Here is a 26061-nt window from a genome sequence, read left to right on the forward strand (position 1 = left end):
AAAACATACTTCCTAGTTATGAACTATGCCCCAACCTAGGGAAACTTTATACACCTCAATAAGGTCACCTCTCAATGTCCTATGTGAAAAATATCCTAGCCTTTCCAGTCTAGTTTTATATCTCAAACCCTCCATTCCTGGCAACATCCCAGTAAATCTTTTCTGAACCCTCACCAATTTAATAATATCCTTCCTATAACTGGGCGACCAGAACTGGACACAGTTCTCCAGAAGAGGCCTCACCAACATCTTGTACAGTTTCAACAGGAAGCCCTAACTCCTATACTTATATCTCTGAGCAATGAAGGCAAGTGTGCTAAAAGCCTTCTTAATCACTCTGTCTACATGCGATGCAAATTTCAAACAATTATGTACCTGAACCACGAGATCTCTGGAACCCTCTAAAGGGATGCATGAACTAAAGCAAAATCAATAAGGAGTGACATGGTGGCTCGATGGTTAGCACTGCTGCCTCACAGTTACAGGGACCTGGGTTTGAATCCAGCCTTGGGTGACTGTCTGCGTGGAGTGTGCACATTCTCCCTGTGTCTGCATGAGTTTCCTCCCACAATCCAAAGATGTGAAGGATGGGTGAATTGGCTTTGCTAATAGTGTTCAGGCAGGTGTAGGTTAGATGCACGAGTCAGGGGTAAATGTAGGGGAATGGGTCTGGGTGGGATACTTTTCAGAGGGTCGGTGTGGACTTGTTGGGCTGAAGGGCCTGTTTCCACACTGTAGGGAACCTAATTCTATGAAACAAATCTAATTGAAACCAGGCTTTCCCCAGGGTCGATGCTGAGCTCTGTCCCCTGTGGTGACTGTAGACCATGGAAAGACTCAGGTCAGTGGGCACTGCTTGCTTCCTCTGCAAGGACACCTAGGTGTGAAGTCCCTTTTTAATGTTTTCTCTTTCCCCCACCACCAAATCATCCATGGCAGGCTTTCATCTATCAGCCACCACCAGTAAATCACCTGCGATTTCCAAATGATCAATTTACATGCACAGCCCCTTAAAGGCAATTGCCCCCATTTTGATTCATTACTGAGGGCAGCACTGAGGGTAACTCACCAGGTACAGGCTAATTCAAATAAGCGCACGCAAAAGCAAAACTACTGTGGAAGTTGGAAACAAAAATCAGAAAAATACTCCGTGGGCCTGGCAGCCTCTGTGGAGAGAAAAACAGATTCAACATTTCAAATCAATGACCTTTCGTCAGAAAACTGGATCCTTGATTATTCAGTTGGATTTTCCAGTGACATTCCAATTTCTGTAGGGATAACTATTCTCACGTGGGTGGGGGGAGATGGAGGCTATAAGATAAATAGGAAGGGAGGTGGGGGAAAGGTAGCTGGGAAGACGATAGGTGGATAGAGGTGGGCGATGATGGTGATTGGTCAGTGGGGAGGGTGGGAAGGAAGATGGACAGGTAAGATAGTTCAAGAGGGCGTTGCCGAGTTGGAAGGTTGGATCTGGGATGAGGTGGGGGAAGGGGAGATTAGGAAACTAGTGGTTCCCCGCACCCCCCCTGACATTCCTGATTAAGGACTAATGCCCTAAACGTCGACTCTCACGCTCCTCGGATGCTGCCTGACCTGCTGTGCTTTTCCAATGTCACACTTTTTGACTCTGACTCTCCAGCATCTGCAGTCCTCACTTTCTCCTCTTCCCATGTTATGCAAGCCTCGTTAGCTTAGAGGTGAGTGTACTGTGGGTGAACCCAATAGCTCGAGCTGTCTCACAGATCGATGAACTGAGGTTCGAGGGAAGGCAGAGACTTGCCATTGCAGCAGCCTGTCATATGATCTGCTGTTTCTGAGCCGAGACTCATTACATCTCTATCTTTCCCACTGCCCTCTGATACAGATGTGCCCTCTCACTCCCCAGACATTGGAGCTGCATCCTCACGGCAGCCATCTTCAAAGTTGCTGACCACAATCACATGCTGCTCCTGAGTGGCCCTCCCGCCACAGCCCACCACACCTAGGCTGTTGATTGGCTGTCGGATCACACCAGAGGGTGCACCTTTGACACTAACAAAGCTCTCCCCTTGAAAATGGTCCCAACGCTCAAATAAAATGGCGTAACTGGAGAGAATTTCAACCCATTGTATCATTTCTCCTCACATATCCTGATGGGAGATATGGGCCAAGTTGTGGGTCATGGTGCCACCCAAGACCCTGTGGTTCTGGAGGGATTGAGGAGTGACTGGGTGTGAACACATCAAGAGCATCATTGAGAACTGTTCCCGGTCTTCATCAACCAGTCTAAGGTGGTTTGAAGTCTCTGAATTGTGATGCCCTACTGATGGTCCTCCAGTAGTTTGGTTACCTGAAGTGCATCAGTGTCTTGAGACTCCTGCGTGTCAATGTGGTTATTGCAATGCTGGATAGAATCCCAAGGTTTCACAGAATCCCTACAGTGTGGAAGCAGACCATTCAGCCCATTGAGTCCACGCCGACCATCCAAAGAGCACCCCACCCAGACCCTACCCCTGCATTCCCCATGGCTAACTCACCTAGCCTGCAGACAATGGTCCGAAACTAGCATGGCCAATCGACCTAACCTACACATCTTTGTATGAAGGATCCAAATCAGACTAGGATCAAAAACATTGTGTGATTATCTCCTCTGTGCCCCAGCCTTGTTCATTATCTACCTTCACATCCTCATCCCGCTCATCCAAGGTTACCTACTACTGTGTATTAACATCCAGTATCATCTTTAACCCAGGGAGACTGACCACCCAGTATCAACATCCAGTTTCATCTGGACAGAGCGTTCTTTCACCTTACTTGCTTCAGGGTGAAAAAACCAACCACTCCAATTTCCCACGGACACCAAGGGCCATCAGTTTGCAGATGACTGTTGTGTGATGGCCCATTCCCCAACACAACACACAAACACCCTTTACCTTTTCCAAGTCCTTGCATATGTGCTTGACTTTCCTTTAAACAGCACCAAGCTGAAGGTCCTCCACTAACCTCCTGCAGGCCAGCTGAGCATTCCCCCCGCCATCCTCAAAGGTAGGTTGGCTCGGAAGTATATACAGCACGTCCCATTTCTCATCAGTGCCCCCTCCCAAGGGACTTTCATTGAAAAAGAAGTCCAGTGCCAAGTCAAACTGTGCCAGTGTTGTCTTCAAGATGTAACAGAGTGTCTTTGATAACAGGGATCACCGGACATCAACAATGGTAATGGTCTAGTAAGTCATGTAAAGTCGCCATTATCCCAGAGGATCATAGAGCTGCTCTCTTGTTACAGAGACACACAACTGGTGGTGGCTTAACCTGACGGTCACCATACCATATGTGAGGGGAGCGACTGAGAAGGCAGGACCTCAGCCTGTGCAGGTAATGATGTGTAAACTGTTGTGTTGACAACCCTCTTACTGCAGTAAGTCCGGGTGAACTAATGTCACATTAAGTTCCTTGAGAGCTTACACCAACGATGCCTACGTCAAATCCTGAGGATCACCAGCAGCATCCTCCGTGAAGCTGCATTGATCAACTTCATTATCATGAAAGGGCCATTTCATCCAACTGCCCGACACCTGGGCAGATTCTCTTCCTTCACTCTCTGGTAGCCAACTCTCAAAGTGGAGTTGAAGGAAAAAGAATAAGGATAGACAGGAGGTTGCCCTAAAGCACCAAGACATTGGCACCACTGACTGGGAGGAAAAAGCTGCTAACTGCTTGGCAGGGCACCTCCTGATCCATCAAGGTACAGCAAGTGGAGGGTCGGCAACTCGATCGTCTGGAGGGAGGAGCAGAGAGTGGTGGTGACAGAGGAAGGAGAAGGGAGACAAGTCCAGGGCTGTGCATCCCATTTCTCCACAAAACGGGCTCCCATGGCGGAAAAATCTGCCGATGGGAAAACTGGGCACTTCAGCCCGAGGACCCATCCTGCGAGGCACCATCCTCGATTCCAAGTGAGGAATCTTCAAACGTTACTCCCGCAAAAAAAAACCTCCAACAGTTTTCCCAGCAGTGCTGCAGCCAAGCAATCAAAGCTAGGCAACTGAGGCCACAATCAATTCACCAACTGGATTCAGGGGCAAAGACATTCCAAATTCAGCTGGAAGGAGATGACAAGTGGCTCTAAAACACCCCAGCACCACAATCTAGAGACAACTCCTTGGAGGAGGAGGATGTTTTTAAAAAAGTGTTCTTGAGGCATTCTGCTTCCAGATGGTACCTGTCGCATGTTGCTAGGTGTGTTCCAGAATGATGGAATCAAACGCTTCTCTCCTACCCTCTGCCAGAAAATTCTGGAAGGGGTCCTCGGCACCCCAACTTCAACTTTATTTATATTCGACAGGAATCGGGGTTACCTTGAAGGACTCAAACAATATGGCAGCTGTTACATGTTTCCAATGTAGAAAGTCCTACTGGTCAACACGTACAAAATGCAGCAATAAAAAATTGCTTCATTAAAAAACACCCAGAGAACTGCGGATGCTGGAAATCAGAAACAAAAACAGGAACTGCTGGAAAAACTTAGCAGGTCTGGCAATATCTGTGGAGAGAAAGCAGAGTCAATGTTTCTGGTCCAGTGACCCTACTTCAGAGCAGACAAAACTTGCTTGACTGTCATTTGCGAAAGAATATCTCTGCTGCGTTTAATCCCTCTGAACCCTGTCCTTTTAGACCCACAATATCAGTCTGATAAATGATGCAGCTTACAAAACTCCCCATGGAGATGCAGTAATAAAAGACATCGAGTTATACCTTGATCTATTCCCTTGTGGTGTTCCTGCTTCCCTTCAGGTTTCAGTCACTTTTGATACAGATCATTGATGTTCTTGCCAGATCAATGTCTGGAGTCATTTTCTCTGAGGTTGACTTGTCACAGTGTTATATTATTTTTCATAGGTTTCATTTCTTTGAAGTAGACTACATTCATCTCATTCAGACACACAATGGTTGATAACTGAAACAGCAGCATGCACCACACTGGTGCAGTGACTAATTGGATAAGGTTCACTGTTGCTCCACACTCACAGCAAAAACTCTCAAATCAACCAAGGCTCTCATGGTCAAATCTAACCCAGCAAGGCACTGCTTAACCCATGGCTAGCAAGTCACTCAGTAGCAGAGTTCAGAAATGAATTGCAGGTGACTGAGCCAGTGGATGGATTTTGCCAGACACCAGGGGGTTAAATTTAATAGAAACAAGACACCGTGGCTGCTGGAGATCTGGAAGTAAAGAGAACATGCTGGAGACACTCAGCAGCTCCAGCAGCATCTGTGCAGAGAGGAACAGATTTGACTTTTAGAGTCTAATGACACTGAAGAAGAGTCATATCAAACTTTATTTCTCTTTCCATAGAGGGTGCCCATTCTGCTGAGCTCCTCCAGTATCTTCTGTTTATATTTTAATTATCACAATGGTATATATTGTGTATAAATGCACTTAATAACATAGAGTAATACATTAGTTTCAGGGGTAATTAAATATTTGGTTAGTACTGCTGCCTCACAGCATCAAGGACCTAGGTTTGAATCCAGCCTCAGGTGACTGTCTGTGTGGAGTTTGCACATTCTCCTCATGTCTGTGTGGGTTTCCTCCGGGTGCTCCGGTTTCCTCCCACAACCCAAAGATGAGGTTAGGTGAACTGGCCATGCTAAATTGCCCACTGTGTTCAGGGATGTGTGGGATAGGTGCATTAATCAGGGGTAAATGTAGAGTAATAGGGAATGGGTTTGGGTGGGATACTCTTCAGAGGGTCAGTGTGGACTTGTTGGGCTGAAGGGCCTGTTTCCACACTGTAGGGATTGTGGGTTAGGTGCATTAATCAGGGGTAAATGTAGAGTAATGGGGAATAAGTTTGGGTGGGATACTCTTCAGAGGGTCAGTGTGGACTTGTTGGGCTGAAGGGCCTGTTTCCACACTGTAGGGAATCTATTCTAACTGTGACCATGCTTTGCAGTTTGGTTACCATCCACCCTTTTAAATGCCAGAGCTCAATCACAAACCATAAAAGCAGTTTAATCAAGCTTCAGCAGTCCAAACTGATAGTTATTTACATTGATCAAAAGGTGGTAAGAAACAGGAGGAGACGCCATTCTGTCCCTTGAAACGGCACTGCCCAAGGCTTATCTGGTCAGTTCCTCTGCCTGATCCCACTTCACCAGTCTTGTCATATCTCTCAAATCCCTCTATCGAAATTCTATTTAACTCAGTCTCAAATATATTCAGCGATCCAATGCTCACAAGGGAAGAGAATTCAAACACTAACGTCCCTCAATTTGTCTTAAATGGGTGACCCCTTATTTTTAAACTGATTGCCCCGCAATGGGAAACATCCTCTCAGCACCTACCTTGCCAAACCCCCGCTCCAGTTTCAGAACATGTTATCATTCTGACTCAGCGTGGGCTGCACAAACCGGCTATTTCTTTGTTTCGACCTAGTGACAATGTCTCTGTGAGCAAAGTTGAATGGTACGGACAGTGTATTGTGTGCTGTGTTCCCAGAAGGGCAATCCTGATGCTCAAAAGGTGCAGAATCTCACAGCAGGGACCAACTGAGTAAAATGAAAGACAGATTTCAAAACTTACATCTTATAGAACGTGTTTTGTCTAGTTAAAGGATGGCAACATCTAATACACGCCCTTAAAAATTGCGTGCAGTCCGCACTGGAGTGAAAGATTCTCTCCATGCTGTAGGTAAGACAAGTTGCAATGAACTGTTTTGGCAGTGAATTCTGTCTTTGCCAGCCTGTGTTGGAAAAGCTTTGATATAAACTCCCAACCAGCAAGGTTAACTGCAAATGCCAACTGTGCACGATCAACCAATTTAAAATGACATTACTTGAAATTCAATCCTTTCGTAATACATCCTTTGGAGATAATTCGGGACAAAATGGTTTATAATTATTGCTAACCAAGCAGAAAAGCATGATTATATACAGTAGGTACAATGGAATGTATCACTTAATGTAAAAATAAAACTGGTGCCAACGCCCATGAATTAGCTCCTTTTGAACAAATATTCAATAGAGTTTAATTGCTCATAGAATAACATTCCTCTGTAATGTCTTGCTACAGTCACAGTATTGTTACAGTGCAAAGCAATTAACCTACAAGTGCCAAGAATTACCACTGTCATCACCGTATCATGCAGAGAATGATGTACAGAATACATTCAATGAACATTAATTGGAAGGTTATGTTATGAGGAGAGGTTGGACAATTTAGACTGGTAACCTCAGAGTTTAGGACAGTAAGAGGTGTCCTGATTGAAACACACAGGATCATAAGGTGGGAAAGGGTGTTTCCTCTTGTGGAGGGGGTCATTGTTTGAAAGTATGTGGTAGCCCATTTCAGACCAATAGGAAGAGAATTATTTTCTCTCAGAATCTTGTGTCTTTGGAATCTTTAACTCAAAAGCAGAGCACTTACCTTTCAGACAGAGGTGGATTATTTATAAGAAAGTGGGTGGAAGGTTTTCAGGATAGGTGAGAATAGGAACTAATCAATCAATCGTGATTTTATAATGAGCAGACTCCAGAGAGCAAGTAACCTCCTGTTGTTCCTAATTTGTCTGTTTGTATTTTTGTCACATTGATAGATCTGCAGTACATTTATCGAGAATTGCTGAAAAATAATTGTCAAGGTTCTTTGTCTTGACTAAGTTTGGCAGTTAACTGTCAGTCATCATCTAAATGCTGCATCCTTCAATGACAGTGCCTCTACCAATCAGCATTCTCTTCTCGTATGGTATTGATGTCATTTTCTCTTGACTTTGGTATTTCTTGTGAACTGTCCTGATGAATGCTCGGCAAAAAGCTTCAAAAACAAAATGCCTTCTTTCAGCAAGTTTGGTAGCATATTTTCATGTCAGAAATACAAATATAAATACAAATTGTTTGTGTGTTTGATTTCAGGGGAAGGTCAGAGTACGGACTTGGGGTTTCAACCAGGACTTATCAGAACTTAACCTTACTAAATGGCAGAGCAGGGCATTATGTTGAGGTTGTATAAGATGTTGATGAGGCTCCTTCTAGAGTACTGTGTCCAGTTCTGGTCATCATGTTATAGGAAGAATATCATTAAGCTGGAGCGGGTTCAGAAGAGATTTACCAGGATGTGGTTGAGAATGGACATTTTGAGTTAGAAGGAGAAGCTGGGGCTTTTTACACTGGAGCGTAAGAGGTTGAGATATAACCTTATAGAGATTCGTAAAATCATGAGGGGTATAGGTAAGGTAATAGCAAGTGTCTTTTCCCTGGGGTGGGGCATTTCAAGATCAGGGGACATTTTTAAGGTGGGAAGCGAGAGTTTTAAAAAAAAGACATGAGGGGGCAACTTGTTTTGCATAGAAAGTGGTTTGTATGTGGAACGAACTTCCAGAGGAAGTCATGGATGCAGGTACAGTTGCAATGTTTAAAAGATACTTAGATATGTACACAAATAAGAAATGTTTGGAGGGATGTGGGCCAGTGCAAGCAGGCAGGACTCGTTTTGTTTGGGATTATGGTTGGTATGGACTGGTTGGACTGAAGGTAATGTTTCCGTGCTGTATGACTCTTGCTTGAGGGCAAAATAGCCCCCTCATTCTCCTTGTTCACACATATGATGTATTTTGTGGATCGAGGGGGCTCGACAATTCAGGGCATTTCCCTAATTAATACTTCGCGTTTGAGCAAAAAATGTACACAAAATAAAAATTCCAATGCTTCATACAATTGCATGAGAGCTGTAAAGAAGCATTCAATATCTAAAAAGACAGAAGTCTCTCTGAAAGTTCTTGTCAAAGAATGGAAGCTATCTTGTAAACATAGAAGAGAACTTTTTCAAGCTGTTGTTGAGATTTTTTTAATGAGATAATAATGTTAATACCAAATGCAATTCTGTTATCCACATTAATGGAAAATGAAGGTGTTTTGCTATTCTTTTCAATTTCCTTTCCCAGAGCCTGGGAAGATCATTGACAGCAAAAGGAAAGGGCAAATATGGACTAGAGTGTACCTGGCTCTATTCCAAACACCACAGCCTCAGTATTGCCTGTGATTTAGCTGTACCAGTCACTGTTGTGAAATATTTGACATATCACAAAATAGCAACATAGACATGGATCCAAGGTTTAACAGACCAGAAAACCAGCCAAATTCGAAGTCTCACCCATCAAGAATGGTAGGAGAAAACATCACAAGAGATAAAAAGAAACAAGAAAAAGGAAACATTTTCTTCCACTGGGAAACAAGGGTTTTCAAATGAAACCAAAAAATCATTTGCTGCCGAAATATTAAAATTATCTCACTTTGTCAAACACCTGAAATTTGTCTCTCCTCTGAATACTAATAATATACACACACTTTAATCTATGTGCACTACACGACAGGATAATAACAAACTGAACTCAGATTGTCTCAAGACCAAGAGTATACACATAAGAAAAAAGCTGCATGAACTCAGTCAGTTATTGGCTCAACTGAACTTCCTGGACAGACACTTTCGGCAGGTTTCTGAACTCTGATTGTGAGAAAGCCACAATGTGGGGGATACAGTCACTTCCTGGGAGTTTCCCCAAATTGTCCAATTCATGGCCAAAGCCTGGGGTGGGGTGTCAGGCTTGAGGACCAATCGTTGGCTTTCCATATGGAAAGTACTCTGAGGCTGCCCTGGTAGATACAGGAAGGGGAAGCCACCCAAAATGGAGGCACATTTTCTCCCAATCGTTGCTGATGCGCCATGTGTGTGGATGCGTTGTTTTATGTGTGTGTGTGTGTTGTTTTCTGTGTGTGTGAGAGAGACAATGGGCTTGTGTGAGAGAGGGAGGGTGTGTGTGGATGCCTGAGAGAGTTGGTATGTGATAATAGCTACCTGCTGCAGGTGTGCAAAAAGCCATATTACCCCGAAGGTACTCTAGGGTGGAGTGAAACTGGGAAATTGGGTGAGCCGATTGGCACAACAATTCCAAGTGCCCGCCTACCTCAGTTTCCCACTCTGACAAGTGCTAGAAAATCATATCTTCAGCAAATCGTTTCCAACACTGAGCCTCTTATTTTTTTCCAAGCAGATCAGATCTGGGTCTTCAGATGTATTGAATCGCATTTTAAGTACTTATTTCCTATTCTCCTTTAATCTCGATGTGGAGGTGCTGGTGTTGGACTGGAGTAGACAAAGTTAAAAATCACACAACACCAGGTTATAGTCCAACGGGTTTATTTGGAAGCACTAGATTTCAGAGTGCTGCTCCTTCATCAGGTAGCTACCTGACAAAGGAGCAGCACTCCAAAAGCTTGTATTTTCAAATAAACCTGTTGGACTACAACCTGGTGTCATGTGATTTTTAACTCCTTTAATATCACACAACTGTGAAGACAGACAAACAAACGGAAGGCGGTTTGGTGTTGTGTGAATGACCAGAGGACGGTGACACTTAACACTCACAGAACAAGGGGTGGATCAAAATGGAGGCACATGCTGTCCCAATATTTTAACTTAAATAGAAACTTGGTGTTTACAAATATACAATGTGTGTGGGGGGTGGGGTGTGTGTATGTATGTGCACGTATAAGAGAGAGTGTGAGAGTATGTGTGTGCATGTAAGCGAGGGTGTGTGCACGTGAGAGAGTATGAGTGTGTGTGCGTGTGAGAGTGTGTGCATGTGAAAGTGTCTGTATGCTTGTGAGAGAAAGTGAGCGCGTGAGAGAGAGTGTGCGCGTGACAGAATGTGTGTGTGCATGTATGTGTACTGTGGTGGGGAGGGGGGTGAGGGACGCGGGCCTGCTGGTGCTGGTGAAATACACAGCCTCTGATTTTCAACTTCTTTCGCGTTGTTTTAAATTTTCCACTAAACGCCCCTGAAGCAACAAGGTATCCCATACTCAATAGGATTCTCAGGCTACCTGCTTCCAAGGAATTGCTTTGATCTTCCTAACCACAAGGAAGCACACAGGATTTGCACTTTGATCTCTATTTCACGGGCAGTATCTGGACTCCACCCAAAATATCCGAGATTACCACAGTTGGTAATTTACCAACGAATGTAAGCCCTTGCTTTATGGAGCATTGCAGTGGATCACTAACATGCCGCATTACCACTCTACCACACGGTAGATTATTTTAGAAACTAGCACTGTGCAGTGTGGCTGCAGCCACGTATAATAAATGCTGACACAGGCAGTAATGCTCATGACCACCAGTGAATAAAAAATACACTAGATGCTAAAGTTCTGGAGTAGGACTTGACCCACAGTAGAGAGTTATAAAGGCAGAGACAAAGTGACACTCAACGGTCAGTGACTACCCACATTGATTAATAACCCGATAGGATTGCCAATCTTTATATACACCCCTATATGCTAATATCTAGCTTCGACTCTTCAAAGTTCTTTAATCCTGGATATCCTTCTAGCTTTTTTTGGTAGACGATCGGATTTGTCTTCCACTCACAACCCCCATCTCTTTCATCCTCTGGTGCTTAGTGGGTTTCTCTACATACACATCACCAGAAACACATCAAACTATTTCATACTTAAGTGTAAATACTTGCGATAAAAGCAAGCATGAAAACCATCGATACACAGAAAGATTCTGCAAACAGCAATGAATTGAGGAATCAGTTACTTTTTGTTGGGCGATATTCGTTTCATCTGAATTATCGGAACAGGCTAAAGTGCAGACAGCACTGAAATACTCCCCTCCCTTACCACATTCCAGCTCAGGTTATATTATATCAGCAGGGCCACAACTGTGACTAAGTTGAGAAATTGCAAGTCATCCTTCATCACGATTCCAAATTTATATCTGTTGGATTTGTTCCAAGAATGACAGTCTTTCTCAAAAGAAAGATTACAAAACTATTGCTGGACTTGTGTGACAGGAATGATTTCCAAAGAGTCTGGTGCTGGAAAAGCACAGCCGGTCAGGCAACACCCGAGGAGCAGGAAAACCGCTGTTTCGGGCATAAGCCCTTCATCAGGGGCTGCCTGACCAGCTGTGCTTTTCCAGCATCACATTCAACTCTGACCTCCTGCATCTGCAGTCCTCACTTTCTCCTGATAGGAGCGAGCTGCCTTGCAACGAATATGAAGGTAGGCCATGAGGTAAATTCGAGATCCATACATGGGCTGCCAACTCTAAAGACATGCTCCATTTATCTAAACTTATCAATGACTGGAACACAAATAAACATTTCACGTTAACGTTTCAGTTCTGAAGCAGGGTGACTGGACCTGATATGTTAACTCTGCTTTCTCTCCACAGATGACCCAGACTTGCTGAGTTTTTCGAGCAATATTTGTGTGTTTCCATCTTCAAAACATCCACATTTCTTTGGTATGTTTTTCTTATCAATGGTTCCGCACAGCATGAATTGACCAAACAGTAAATCCCTGCAGCCAGTTCTGAGTTTTCCAAGATGAAGAATCCTGCATTTTCACATATTCCACCATAGAGGCAAGCAGTACAGAAGAGGCCCTTCAGCCATCATGTCTGTACTAAAAAAAACCCATCACCTGTTGACACTAATCCCACTTTCAGCATTGGCCCATAACCTTGAATGTTGTGACATTTCAAATGCTCATCCACATCCTCTTTAAAAAGTAATGAGGTTTCTTGTCTACATTCTCCTTGCAGATAATAGTCTAGATTCTCTAGCTGAAAACATTTTTCCTCAAATCCCTTCTAAACCTCCTGTCCTTCACCCTAAAATGATGTCCCTCATTGCTGACTATTAACACAGTGGAACAGCTGCTTCCTGTCCATGCCCCTCAATCTTATCCTTGGACTACTTCCTGATAGCAATGCCTTGCCTCTATGTTGATAACACATTGTGCGTCCATTCTTTGATGTGCTGTTCAAGGACATCATTGGCGGTGGCGCCATGTCACAATACCAATGTGCCATCATCTTCTGAAACTTTATTTGTTGAACCTGTGAATGAAGCAACTTGCCAGTCGCATTCAACTTTAGCGATACACCCAGTGCACCCAAACTAAATGACAGAGCCGTGAGATCTTCGCCACTTACTGACATTTTCCAAGAGGAACGTGTTTTTAATGGAATGAGCCCTACCCCACCCCCACCACAAAGTGCTTGGATGATACACTCGTGATCTCAGAATCTGTAAGGTTCCCCACACATCTACATATGTTTCATTCCACACAGCAAATCACTCTCACAATACAGCAGTCTAACTCAACATGCTAGCTGAGAAATCTTTGACTAGATCCTCTCATATTTTCTCCCCCAGTTACTGGTCAATATACACCCTGGAATTCAAATAGCTCCACACGCTAAAACTGGCCTTATCAGCAATTTTATACATAAGTCATTAGATCATCTTGCAAGCTTGACATGGATATAGAATGCATTAAAGTTATTCTGCGGGACAGTGTCTATTCAGATCAGATCACAAATTGTTTAGAGACCAGCAAGTCTGGACCTGAGAAGTGACTGATCTATCTCAAGTTACCCTGGGAAGGCAAAATGCCTGAAAAATTCAACCAGACTAAGCAAGCCACTTCACACGGTGATGTCATGGCGTCAGTGGTATGGGCCTTTCACAACTGAGCACATTCTGTGTGAATCTCAATGTCATTACAATGCCCAGTAGGCCAAACTACTCAATAAATCAACTACATAATCCAAACATCATGTTCCTCCAGCCGTTCAAATAAGCAGAGTACAGACTGTATTGAACCAGCCTGTGCAGAATCTCAACCAAAACGTGATTCTGCAATTTGAATAATCCTGATTGTTGCAATAATAACCAATTTACAAAGATCATTCATGCGCATAATACGGCTTGTTCAGGCTTATTGGAAGCAACATGCAGTCATTTGCATGGTCAAACATTCTGCATCAAAAGGCTCATAGGGAGATCCATAGTCTTTACCCAGAAGCCAATGGTGCTTCCTCTATGGCAATGCCTCAGCCAATCAAAATTGATTTGCCAACCGATTAGCATCCTGTACTCCCATTGTGTAAACTGTTGTGATTGCTGGAAATCTTGCACTTTCGTATTTGCCCTTGATGAGTGAAAGACAACAAATTATGGCAACATGCCCCTCTTTTCAGCAATTATTATGTTATTGTTATGGCCTTCGATCCACAATCGGGCGACTTGTGGACAAGAACATTGCCATCTGGGCCAACCTGATCCAAAAACTTCAAACCCTAGTGCTAATTTGACCTCGACAGCATCATGAAGACCTCATTAGCTGGTGGAGTCTCACCACTGTTTGTGAATAAATGAGCAGAAAAAATGGAACAAGTAATATGCAACAACAAATTTAGAACTTCAGTTAAGGGAAGGCCATAATGAATGCACACTTACGACAATCCTGCTCATCGGAATCATCCCCGCAATCATTGTCACCATCACAGACCCAGGAACGCCGAATGCATTTGCCATTGTCACAATGGAATTCCAAAGGGGAGCAAGTCGGTAGCACTGGAAAAGAAATGGTGAATGGACAGTGAATTTAAAATATGGTCATCTTACCGTTTTGTTCTGTGAGACAGAGCTTATCTTTCAAATATACTTTCTCTGCAGGCCAGACAGTACAGATTCCTCATTAAAAAAACAAACTTTCAGCAAGACTTCAAGAATATGTAGTACAGTTTATACAATGAAGACAAGATTCATAAACTCCTACTCCAGATGTTAAGACACATACTCAACAGACAGATGGTTAAAAACTCATCTTTTAATCATTGCACCTCTTAGTTTTCTAACACAAATTGAGAAGATAACTTTCGGGTGGCAATTTTTAAGAGAGCTTATTCCACAATTCACTCTTGGGCCTTAAAAATTATTTTTTCCACCCTTAGCCCCCACCTCCCCAAAATAATCAGTGTGGGGAGATCATGGCAGCAATCTCAATGTGAACATAAATGCCTCTGTGTAGTGTTATAAATTGTGGAATACAGTACACCACTATAGTCAGTTTTCCATCATCAGATCTAATAGGATTGAACTTCTGCTTTGACTACTTAATCAACAATCTGGATACAAATCAAAATGAAACCATGTCTTGATATCTACTCAAATTTATTTGAGTAATCACAAACATAACTGGGAAGAATTTCAGAACATAGTCATGACCCTCCCTCTGTTTTCTAAAAATACACTTCAGTGGTAAACTGGTGCAATTTTAAACAAACCTGAAATTGGGTTTCTCACAAGAAAAGACAGTTTTTCTCAGAATTTGAGACTAACACCCGCGAGGTATGTAATAGTAAATACTTAATTATTTTGAAATAATCAATGGAATAATTTAATAATTTCATTGCTGTACACATTTTTGCAAATTAAGTTTTAATAGGTTAAATAAAACAGTTAAAGAGTGTCTCTGGATACTTTTGTAAATTAAAACAAAGTCAGCTTAATTTGCAGAGTTTGTCAAACGACTACAAAAGGCTAGAGATTATTCGCGTTCCTAATTCACTCTGGGGATCTGACTGGCTCTCGCCCTGATACGTTTTGAAGCAATGCAGAAGATCACAACACTCTGTCTCAGAGCAAGTGTTTGAAATGCCTCAATCTTTTCAACAGGTTTGGCCAATTCTGGACATATGGTGCTGGTAAAATCAACATAACGTCGATGAAATTCTACTTCAGTGCCTCCTTTTAACAGATGTGTTTGTGTTTCACAAACGCAACATTAACCAATGTAGCTTGTGTACACGGTTGAAAGAGTGGTACATTCGGAAGCTGACAACCTAAATTACTTCCAAATCTTTGAGCCATTAAACAATTCAGAAATGTTAAAGCATAATACTTCTCCAATGCAGAATAAGTTCTGCACCTCTTGTGCAATTGTAATGTTTTAACTAACACTTGCATCATTCACAGCTACCTTAGCTGTTAAAATACAATAGTTTCCATTGCCATCAATTTTCACAAGCTAGTCATTTTTTACTTGACTCGACAGCTTTCCAAAACATTGCAACATTCCAGCATCTCAAATGAAGCAGACTATAGCATGAAATGTCATGCTTCCAGCTAACAGAAAAGGCAGTGAACACTTGATCCTGGCACAGGAAGTAACTCTCAGGGTTAATGAATACCTCATTGAGTTAATTCAAGTCTTTCATTCAATGAACTGGGTAGCATGATGAAGGGATCCAGGTTTAAATAAAAGACTACAGAATTTCCATAGCAACAGGAGTACAGGGCCTGAAGGTATATTGCTCAGCTTCCATCTGCACACTCAATCATGAATAGCCCACGGCAGATAAATAAGACACCTCAAAAAAAATAAAAACAGTTTCTTCCCAGAACTGAGAAAGATACAGATCTTCAAACCCCCACTGGGCCCTGCGGCATCCTACATCAATCGGACTTTATCAGCTCGATGCCTTTGTTGCTCCCACTGTGACCTCTTTTCCATAGAATGCTTTGGCAAAGGGGAGAATAAAATAATTGTTGATTTTTGGTGAGATTTTTGGCCCACAAACCTTCGCTTGCTGCTCTCGTTGAGTTAAACTTTCAGAATGGTAAACGTTTCTCATGAGGATGGGAAGCATTGGAACTGATGACACAAACGACTTTGTTCCAAGTGTTTGATAAATGTGTTAAGAAATGGAAAAATAACAAAGTCTTAAGTGGTCTGGAAGATCTTAAGAGTTTACCGTTGTATCGTACAATCATTGACTCTCTTAGGATGCACCTTGTGGCACACAAGATGCATGTAGGCCATAACCAGTAATAAATAAGACAGACAAATGTTTCAATAGGTTTCTTTATCTGATTGTAAGCAGGTTTAACAACATCAATTTGACAAAATGACATAGCAATGAGCTTGGAGCTCTAACTAGCTGGTCAAAAGTTGTGTCTTTTTTGTGGGGGGAGGCTATTGTAATAAGGAAACTTCTGTTTATCAGTGATTTCTCTATTCATGGTCTAGAAATTCAAGATCTTGCATTCATTCTGAACTGAAATTATCTTGGCAACAGTGACCACTGAGGCAATATTTATAAGTGTTACAGTCTGAAAGTACAGGAGTATCCATAATGGATAAAATACATTCATGATTTCTCACAAACCAGTCTGAGATATTAGATATACTGTGAGCAAATCCATTTGTATAGCACAGTGTACACTGTGTCTGACAACTGTCACTTTATTTCTTATTTTCAATGTCACATTCCATTTGTTAATATATATTCTTTGTAGTACGCACATCATCACTCATACACACACCCACATACACACCATATCGGCAGTATAGTTTTGAACCCAGCTTAACAACTATGAGCACAGAAGCTACTGTGCAGCAATGTCTACATGTTAACAGCATCATGTTAATCTGCTCCCAATTGTTTTACTGGGACCTTGGCTGGAGTAGGTTTCAGCCCTTTGAGCCTGTTCTGCCATTCAGTATGATTGTGGCTGATCACCCAACTCAGTCCCCTGTCCTGCTATCTCCCCATACGCTCTGATACCTTTCGCCCTAAGCACTATATCTAATTCCTTCTTCTAAACAAATGCTTTGGCCTCAACCAAGTTGTACGACACAAAATTCCACAGGCTCATCTCTCTTTTAGTAAAGAAATTTTTCCTCATCTCTGACAGAAATGGCCTACCCATCATCCTTACACTATGAGCCTTGGGTCTGGACTCTCAGTAATCGGGAACATCCTTCAAAATCTTATCTTTCCATCTGAAATACCTTCTGTAGTGATCAGAATCAGCTGGATATTATTGACTACGAGATCCTTGGTTGGAGTTGTTTAACCTTGGCCAATCAGGGAGCCCTGGCTGACAGATATAAACAAGGGGTTCAGAATCTCCTCACTTCAGGGACTCACTGAGCTGAGTGGTCACAGCCAGCATATTGTGCACACGCAATTCAAGGGTGACTCGGTGATGGGATAACTGCCTCATTGCAGTTATTTCACCTTCATCACATTGCTGTTTTAGCAGGAGAACAAGCAGGAATCTAGAAACATTTTTATAATGATCATTCAGAAGGTGCAGAAGGACTTAGCTTGTTCAGAAGGACAAGCTAGGACTATTTTCTTTAGAGCGTAGGAGACTGAGGGGGATCTTACAGAAGTGTCTAAGATCATGGGAGGCATGGATAGGGTGAATGCTCTCAGTCTTTTTCCCAGGGTTGGGAAATTAAGGACTAGAGGGCATCAGTTTAAGGTTAGAGGGGAAAGACTAAAAGGGAACCTCAGGGGAAAGGTTTTTACAGAAAGGATGGTATGCATATGGAATGAGCTGCCAGCAGTAGTAGTTGAAGCGGGGACATCAACAACATTTAATAAGTATTTGGACAAATGCATGGATAGGAAAGGATGAGAAGGAAATGGGCCAAGTGCAGGGAAATGGGATTAACATGGACGGGCAGTTTGGTTGGCATGGACCAGTTTGGGCCAGACAGGTCTGTCTCCGTGCTGTAGGATTCTATGAGTCTAATACCAAACTGCATACACTTTGAAGAAAAAACTAACTCTGCAACTTCCTCTGTCCACTATATACACACCAACAACAAATTGAACTCCAGACCAAGTGTACGAGACTGTATTGCAGCTACTTCACACTGGGGCATTACACAAATACAACAATATTCACATCAGACCATCCAAATTTTCGATAAAATTCACCTCAGGCAAAACTACAGAAAAGCTACAAATTTCCATTAGTGTAAACAGGTAGATTGGGCAGCGATGCTGAATTGAACAGTTAAATAGCTGTTGATCATTGGCTACGTATGCTATACATTTCTCATGGGTGTTTGGAGTTTGCCTGTCAAAATAAACCTAAATGTTTATCAGTGTCACAAACATTGTAGAATGCATGGAACCATAACTGTCCAAACAGAAAACTCAAAATAAGCTGAAAATGGAACCACACTTTAGATTTGGGTTTGATACAACTGCCCTATTCATTTTAGACATAGTCTAACCATGTAGATGTTTGGAGCCATGAATAAATCAATGGATTACATTCCTGTGTAAACTGATCTTAAACAACCCCCTTTCCAACTTATTGCATCTAATCAAAGGTACAATCTTATTCTATTTATTCAAACAGTAAACTTTTGGACATTACTTCATATAATGTTATCGAATGAGTTCAGCTAAAGGTTCAATAGATGTTTTATATCCAAGACTGTGATACTATCTGTCTTGGTAATTTACCAGGAACAGGGTTAACATTCCAGGTTTATGACCTTTCATCAGACTCCTAACAAAAGGTCATCAACTTGAAATGCTGACTGGCTCAGAGCTTCCGATTACAGCCAGAATGAATCGGTCAATGGTAAATCATGCCAAAAAATGCCCACTTACCTTTCTGTGTTTAAGCTTGACTGCTATACACATACACGCACACAGATTACCCACAAACATCATACACACACACAGATTACCCACAAACATCATACACACACGTGCGCACACTCGCACACACAGAAAATTCCTTTTAAGAGCAGCAGCAAATTCTATACCAATTAGCATTGAAAGGTCAGTGCAAGAAAACCTCTGCAGATTGTAACAACAAAGTTAATGCTTTGAGTTAACAGAACTGATAACCGCTCGAAAAAAGTGGCTATTTATGCGGAAGGTGAGGGTGGGTCTTGGGAGTGGAGGGAGAGTTGAAGGAATAGATGGAGACCGAGCCCAGAGAGAGAGAAAGAGATATAAAAGGGGTATGCAGGCGAGGACATTGTTAGTATTGATAGTAGGACAGAAGAGAAGCTGAATCAGTGATAGTGAGAACTGAGAGTTGGAGAGAATGGTTGGGCTGTGCTGAAAGCACCCTCTGTGATGAGATAATAAGCATGAGAGTGGGTTGACTGAGCTAAATGCAACTGTTGGAGGTAAATCACAATAAGTTACCTTTAATTTGGCTTCTTATGAAGAAATCTCACAGGCAATCAAGTACTGAGGCAACGATTTAAACGTTATTGCATGTAATGACCCCACAAATGAGCAAGTTAAGCCTCAAAAACCAATGTGGCCATTATCTGATCAATGGTGGGACATGGCCAGATTCCACCACCAGTGTCTGTCTCCGGAAGTGCCCAGGGTTCAATCCTTATGCAGTGTTGTTCTTTGAAATTCTGCTGTTGAATTGTTCCAAAGTTGGATTCTTGTCCAATTTGCTCTCTTTTGAGTTAGTGGTGTGACATTATTGATGATTCAAAACATTCTTTCATCCCCAACATTGATTACATTTTGGAGATCTCAAACCTGCAGCTTGTCCTCTTATCAGAAGTAGCTCCTCTGTTACATTTGGGGATGGCTGTTTCTTTAAAGCACAGCTTTTCCTGCAATTAACCCCTTTACTTCAGCACATTGCTTCATAATCTGTTGTCTTGTGACAAAATGATGTCTGCTTGCAGAAGCAAAGTTATCTCCCCTCTCCCAGGAAACAGCTTGTTTATGTTGCTTCTTCCTAGAGACAGGTAGTTTGCATGTTGCTTTCAATTCCTTTATAGCAGCCTCTCCTGTCCCTTTCATCTCAAGAAACCGTTTAATCCACAAAGAATTATTGCTGCTTCTATTCGTGAAGTTATGAAAGAAGCAGTGTGATGATGCTGTCTTGTGAACAAGGTTATTTTGTTCTTGGTTTTTTTTTAAAAGAGAGGTTGTAAAGACAGTAGTGCTAAAATATCTGGGAAAGAGCCTAGTTTAACAATAGCAGGGGAGTGACCAATTCTCCCACTTCAGGTTTTTTCGAGTTTGGTTTTAGTTTTAGCAGAAAGCTGCTGATAGCAGGCACAGAACCTATAGTGCAAAAAGGGTTCCATGCTTCAGCAGATGATTCTTGACTGGCCTCTCTCTCTGAAATCCCTCGTGCTTGTAAGAACCCATGTTTGAATTTACCTTTTTGCCAAGGGAGGTTGCAGGAATTGGAACAGCTCCTTCGCTAAGTTGCAGTATTGAGTCGGTTGAGTTTTCAAATAATGAAGTTATTCTAAATCCATGAAGTTATTAAAGTTGTAGAGTTTACGTTGTCATGCATTCCATGTCATGACAGGACCAGGGTGTGGGCGTTGGGTAACAAACATGGAAGGATGGAATCAGGCTGTCAAGTTGGTGAGCTCGACGTTGAGTCCGAGAGGCTGCAGGGTTTCCAGCAAAAGACAAAGTTCTTCCGGCTTGCGCTGAATTTCACTGAAGCACAGCAGCAAGCCCAAGAGAGAGAGAGGTTGGCATGGGAACAAGGTGGTGTGCTGATGTGGCAAGTGACTGGAAGCTCAGGGGAGGAGCCCATTGTGCTGGTCCCACCATTCAATTAGAACGTAACTAACCTTTTAGCTCACTGTCGATTTTCCTCATTATCCCTGGATATCTTTAACACGTAGAAATCCATCAATCTCTGGCTTGAACAGATTCAATGACTGAGCCTCCCTTGGTGTTTTCGGATAGAGATTTCCAAAAATTCACCACCCTCAATGAAGAAATTCCTCCTCATCCTAATCCTAAATGACTTGGCTGTACTCTGAAGTTGTATCCTCCAGTCCCACCCTTTTAAAAGAGAATGTTAACTCAGCTGAAAAGGCTTGTGACACGATCAAAATGTCATGGTCAACAAGCTTAGAAAACGAGAATGGAAGCTTACCGAAACCAAATGAAAATAACACTGTCCAGGCTCACCCCAGCCCCTGTGCTATGTGCCAGTCTCTAAAAGTTCTTGACTGCTCTGCCCCCATCCATTCCATCTCATGGTTAGTCCTGAGAGCATGCCCTGGGAGTTTTTGCCTGAGTTCTGTACCAGGGAATGGTGTCTCGACTCACTGGGCTCTGGTTAGCCATCATCTGATCCAGGCCCTATCACAGCCACTGCCTGCCATAGTGTTTTGACATTAACACCTCCCCTCTGGAATTCAGCTCTATTGTCGGTGTTTGAATTCAGGCTCTGATGAGGTCAGGAGCTGAGTGACCCTGGCGGAATCCAAACTGGGCGTCACTGAGCAGGTTATTTCTGAGCAGCTGCTGCTTATTAGCACTGTTGGTGGCACCTTCCATCAATGTGGGTTTGATGATCTCACACTCTCCAAAGTATAGTGTAGGTTGTTATGGAAGAAGCAGTGTGACGATGCTGTCACTTGAACAAGGTTATTTTGTCCTTGGTTTTTTATAATGAGAGGATGTAAAGGAAGTGGTGCTGAAATATCTAGGAAAGAGCCTAGTTTAACAATGGTAAGAGAGTGGCCAATTCTCCCAGTTCAGGTTTTTTTGAGTTTGGTTTTAGTTTTAGCAGAGAAGCTGCTGGTAGCAGGCACAGAACCTGCAGTGGGAAACTGGATCCATGCTTCAGCAGATGATTCTTGACTGGCTTCTTTCTCTGAAATATCTCACGCCTGTAAGAACCCATGTTTGAATTTATCTTTTGCCTAGAGGTGTGTTTATGGGATGTTGCAGGTATTGAAAGAGCTCCTTCGTTAAGTTGCAGTATCGAGCTGCTTGAGGTTTCCTGATGAAGGATTCCGGTCCGAAATGTCGATTTTCCTGCTCCTCAGATGCTGCCTGACCTTCTGTGACTTTCCAGCAACATACTCTCAACTCTGATCTCCAGCGTCTGCAGACCTCACTGTCTCCTGAGTTTTCAAATAGTTCAGTTATTCTAAATTCTGTTTTCTATTCTCATGTTCCTACTGCAGTGTTTAAATAAATTCTGTTTTGCTTAAAGCTGAGTAGTTTGACCAGCTGCATCACTCCCGGAATATCCACTGCACCTCTGCCTTTAAAATAAGAAAAGTTTAGGGTCTGTGATATCTTCTTGAAATATTTTGAGGGGTTCATAACAGCAGATAAAACAGAGAAACTTCGGTCGAATCCAGCCTCTGCTGACAGTGTCAAATGCCCGAGTGAGAGTCACAAATCAGAACTGTACCAAGCTGATGGGTTATTACAACCTTTGTTACCAGCACCTTATTATAGGTATTGTAAATCAACCTGCTCAGATGATTATGATCCAACTCTGGAGTAGGAGTGAGTTTTTAAAAGAAAATGTTCATGGGATGTTGGCATCACTGGCTAGGCTAGCATTTATCAATCTGGACCTTCTAGCACAAAGGTTGGGGCACTACCACTACACAACAGCCCTTGACTGACAGTGAAACACAGATGACTCAGGGCTGTCACAGAAAAATCTTATCATTTTCATCTTCACTGTCAGCAGCGCATTGTGTCTTTATCCTGGCAAGAGAGAAGTCAAAAATGTACGTCTGCTCAAAGGCAGATCACCCACATTTGTTAGCATTCAAACCGAAGAGGCTTCATTGGCTTGAGCAACCTAGAGGATGGCAGACGGTTGCATCTCAAAGAACTTTCTGTACAGGAGGTAGCTGGAATCACATGATTTGTGCTTTCAAGTGTGATGTGAAGGCCTGAGACATTGATGATCACATCCAGGAATCAACATCTGACAGGAAAATGGTGACACTTCCTGTGGGTTGGTGTGCACGACCACCACAACCAGTGCCTATAATGCCTGGTAACAGATGCCAATTCTAAAAACCACCCACAACAACACTTGATAGCTTTACACATGGTACTTGTGGTCGAACCTGTCTCTCCAAGTTTCACCTCCTGCCTCAGCAGCATATGAAGTCATCCCATCTGAAATGGATCTGTTTGTGGTGTGTCCATCATCTTTTGTTGACAGAACAATGACAATGAGAATAGAGACATGAAGCTTATCAGTTTCTTTTTTCCATTCAGAAATATTACAACGAAGGCAGCAGAATCCCTGACAGAGACCCATAAATTGAGTTCATGTCTTCTCATATTCTTTGAACAATGCGGCTCATTTTTAAGGGGGACATAAAATTGCTGCTGCAGTGTCAAAGGTGCACACTTCAATGCTGTCACAGAGGAAATGATGAGGAAACGTGCAGTCGTGACCTTTGAGCTGGGAATTATTCAAGGCATAAACACTAACATTTAATAGCACTGCCTAGACTGAACCCTCTTCACAATGAAAGAATTACTCATTCATTTAGGAAGCCTTTACAGTACAGTAGGTCAATATTATCGGCCTGGTGGGCACAATGGACAGCTCTTTAAATACTTCTGAACTAATTAATTGTTCTGCTGTTCTAATGAAGCTTTGCCAAATGTCCGCATATTTTTTGGATATAATAGTAACTTTAAGAGCCTAATTTTGAAAAGGAACATATGTTTCCTGCAATTTTGTTGCATTCTATTAACTTTTCACACTTTATGTTCTACAATCCAGCATCTGAAAAAGTATCAAGGGAGAAAACACTAAATATGACAGCAGAGGAATTATATTCAGACCGATAGGAATGGACCCTTCTATATGCTTTGAATCTAAATGTTGTAAAGACAGTGTCTCTTTATTTTTGTGTTTTTGAAAATTGTGGAATGAAACAGGGAAGAACAGTTTTAAAATCAGTGTTTGAAAGGATTGCTACATATTTTGACAGGCAAGTAACCTCGCATTTATGGCAAGCATTGGTTAATTAGCTGGTTGACAAGTAGTAATTAGAATCATAGAATCTCTAGTGTGGAAACAGGCCCTTCAGCCCAACAAGTCCACACCAACCATCTAAACAGTGTCCCACTCAAACCCTTTCCCGTACCCTATTACTCTACATTTACCCCTAACTAATATACCTAACCAACACATCCCTGAACACTATGGGACAATTTAGCATGGCCAGTTCATCTAACCTGCACATCTTTGGACTGTGGGAGGAAACTGGAGCACCTGGGGGAAACCCACGCAGGGAGAATGTGCAAACTCCACACAGACAATCACCCGAGGCTGGAATCAAACCCAGATTCCTTGCGTTAACCACTGAGCCACTGTGGTTCAGTTGAAATGGACAAATTGGTACAAAGGTGTTCTGTGTACACATGCAGCTGGTTGGCAACAACATTGTCTCTGGACTAGTAATCAAATATTGCTGATGAAAGCCTTGTGCCTGCGACTGGCTTTCAGATAACTGAACAGCTTGGGGCTGGAAATACAAAACAGAGAAGAATGTTGATCTCCATCAATGCATCAGCTGTCTCTCTGTTCTCTGCAGTCAGAACCCACTTTTAGATTAGATTCCCTACAGTACAGAAACAAGCCCTTTGGCCCAACAAGTCCACACCAACCCTCCAAAGTGCAACCCAACTAGACCCATTCCCCTACCCTATATCTACCCCTGACACAGTGGCTCAGTGGTTAGCACTACTGCCTCACAGCACCAGGGTCCTGGGTCCTCCACCTGTCTGTCTGTGTGGAGTTTGTACATTCTCCCTGTGTCTGCGTGGATTTCTTCCAGGTGCTCCAGTTTCCTCCCACAATCCAAAGATGTGCAGGTCAGGTGAATTGGCCATGCTAAATTGCCCACAGTTTTAGATGCATTAGTCAGGGGTAAATATAGAGTAAGGGAATGGATTTGGGTGGGTTTCTCTTTGGAGGGGCGGTGTGGACTTGTTGGGCCAAAGGGCCTGTTTCCACACTGTAGAGAATCTAACCTAATCCAATGCACCTAACACTGTGGCAATTTAGCTTGGCCAATTCACCTGACCTGCACATCTTTGGATTGTGGGAGGAGACCACAGTACCCAGAGGAAACCCACGCAGACACAGGGAGAATGTACAAACTCCACACAGACAGTCACCCAAGGTTGGAATTGAACCCTGGTCCCTGGCACTATGAGGTAGCAGTGCTAGCCACTGAGCCACTGTGCCACCCTGCAGAAAACTAGCTCATCTTAGCTGCAGTTGTTGAAAGCTGTGTCTTTTGACTGATAAGTCAGAGATCTTTTACAAGTGAGGCAGGCAACCTGTGCCTCTTACAAACCAGTGGAAGCATCCAAAGATGACAGAATGTGTTGACCAGCATAAGAATCATCTCAGCAACCTGCATGAGCCAGTGAACGGCCTCATCATTTAACTCTGTCCATGACCTATTTAATGCTGTCTGTTTATGTGTGGATATGCGTGTTTGTATCGGGGGAATTTATAAGGGGATTAGAGCTTTAATTTGTAGTGTGATACACTGACAGTTTATAACTGTTTACCTATAGCAAGAGTCTAATTATTTATAATGAGTAGCAATTCTTTTTTAGTCCAGAGACCTGGTTCATGTTTTCCATCAACTTGAGTCTCACTCTCCAGTAAA

General features: G+C 42.7%; 1 protein-coding gene across 5 annotated transcripts in view; it reads right to left on the bottom strand.

The window, feature by feature from the left end:
- lrp4 (low density lipoprotein receptor-related protein 4) overlaps nt 1-26061 on the bottom strand; it is a 399766-nt gene that overhangs the window by 139101 nt on the left and 234604 nt on the right. For all 5 annotated transcript variants that reach the window (XM_043705467.1, XM_043705466.1, XM_043705468.1 and 2 more), the window contains exon 3: nt 14289-14405. In XM_043705467.1, the coding sequence (XP_043561402.1) occupies nt 14289-14405 (117 nt within the window). The remainder of the gene's footprint in view (nt 1-14288; nt 14406-26061) is intronic.

The sequence above is a fragment of the Chiloscyllium plagiosum genome, chromosome 16 (assembly GCF_004010195.1).
Source record: "Chiloscyllium plagiosum isolate BGI_BamShark_2017 chromosome 16, ASM401019v2, whole genome shotgun sequence".
NCBI classification, from domain to species: Eukaryota; Metazoa; Chordata; class Chondrichthyes; order Orectolobiformes; family Hemiscylliidae; genus Chiloscyllium; species Chiloscyllium plagiosum.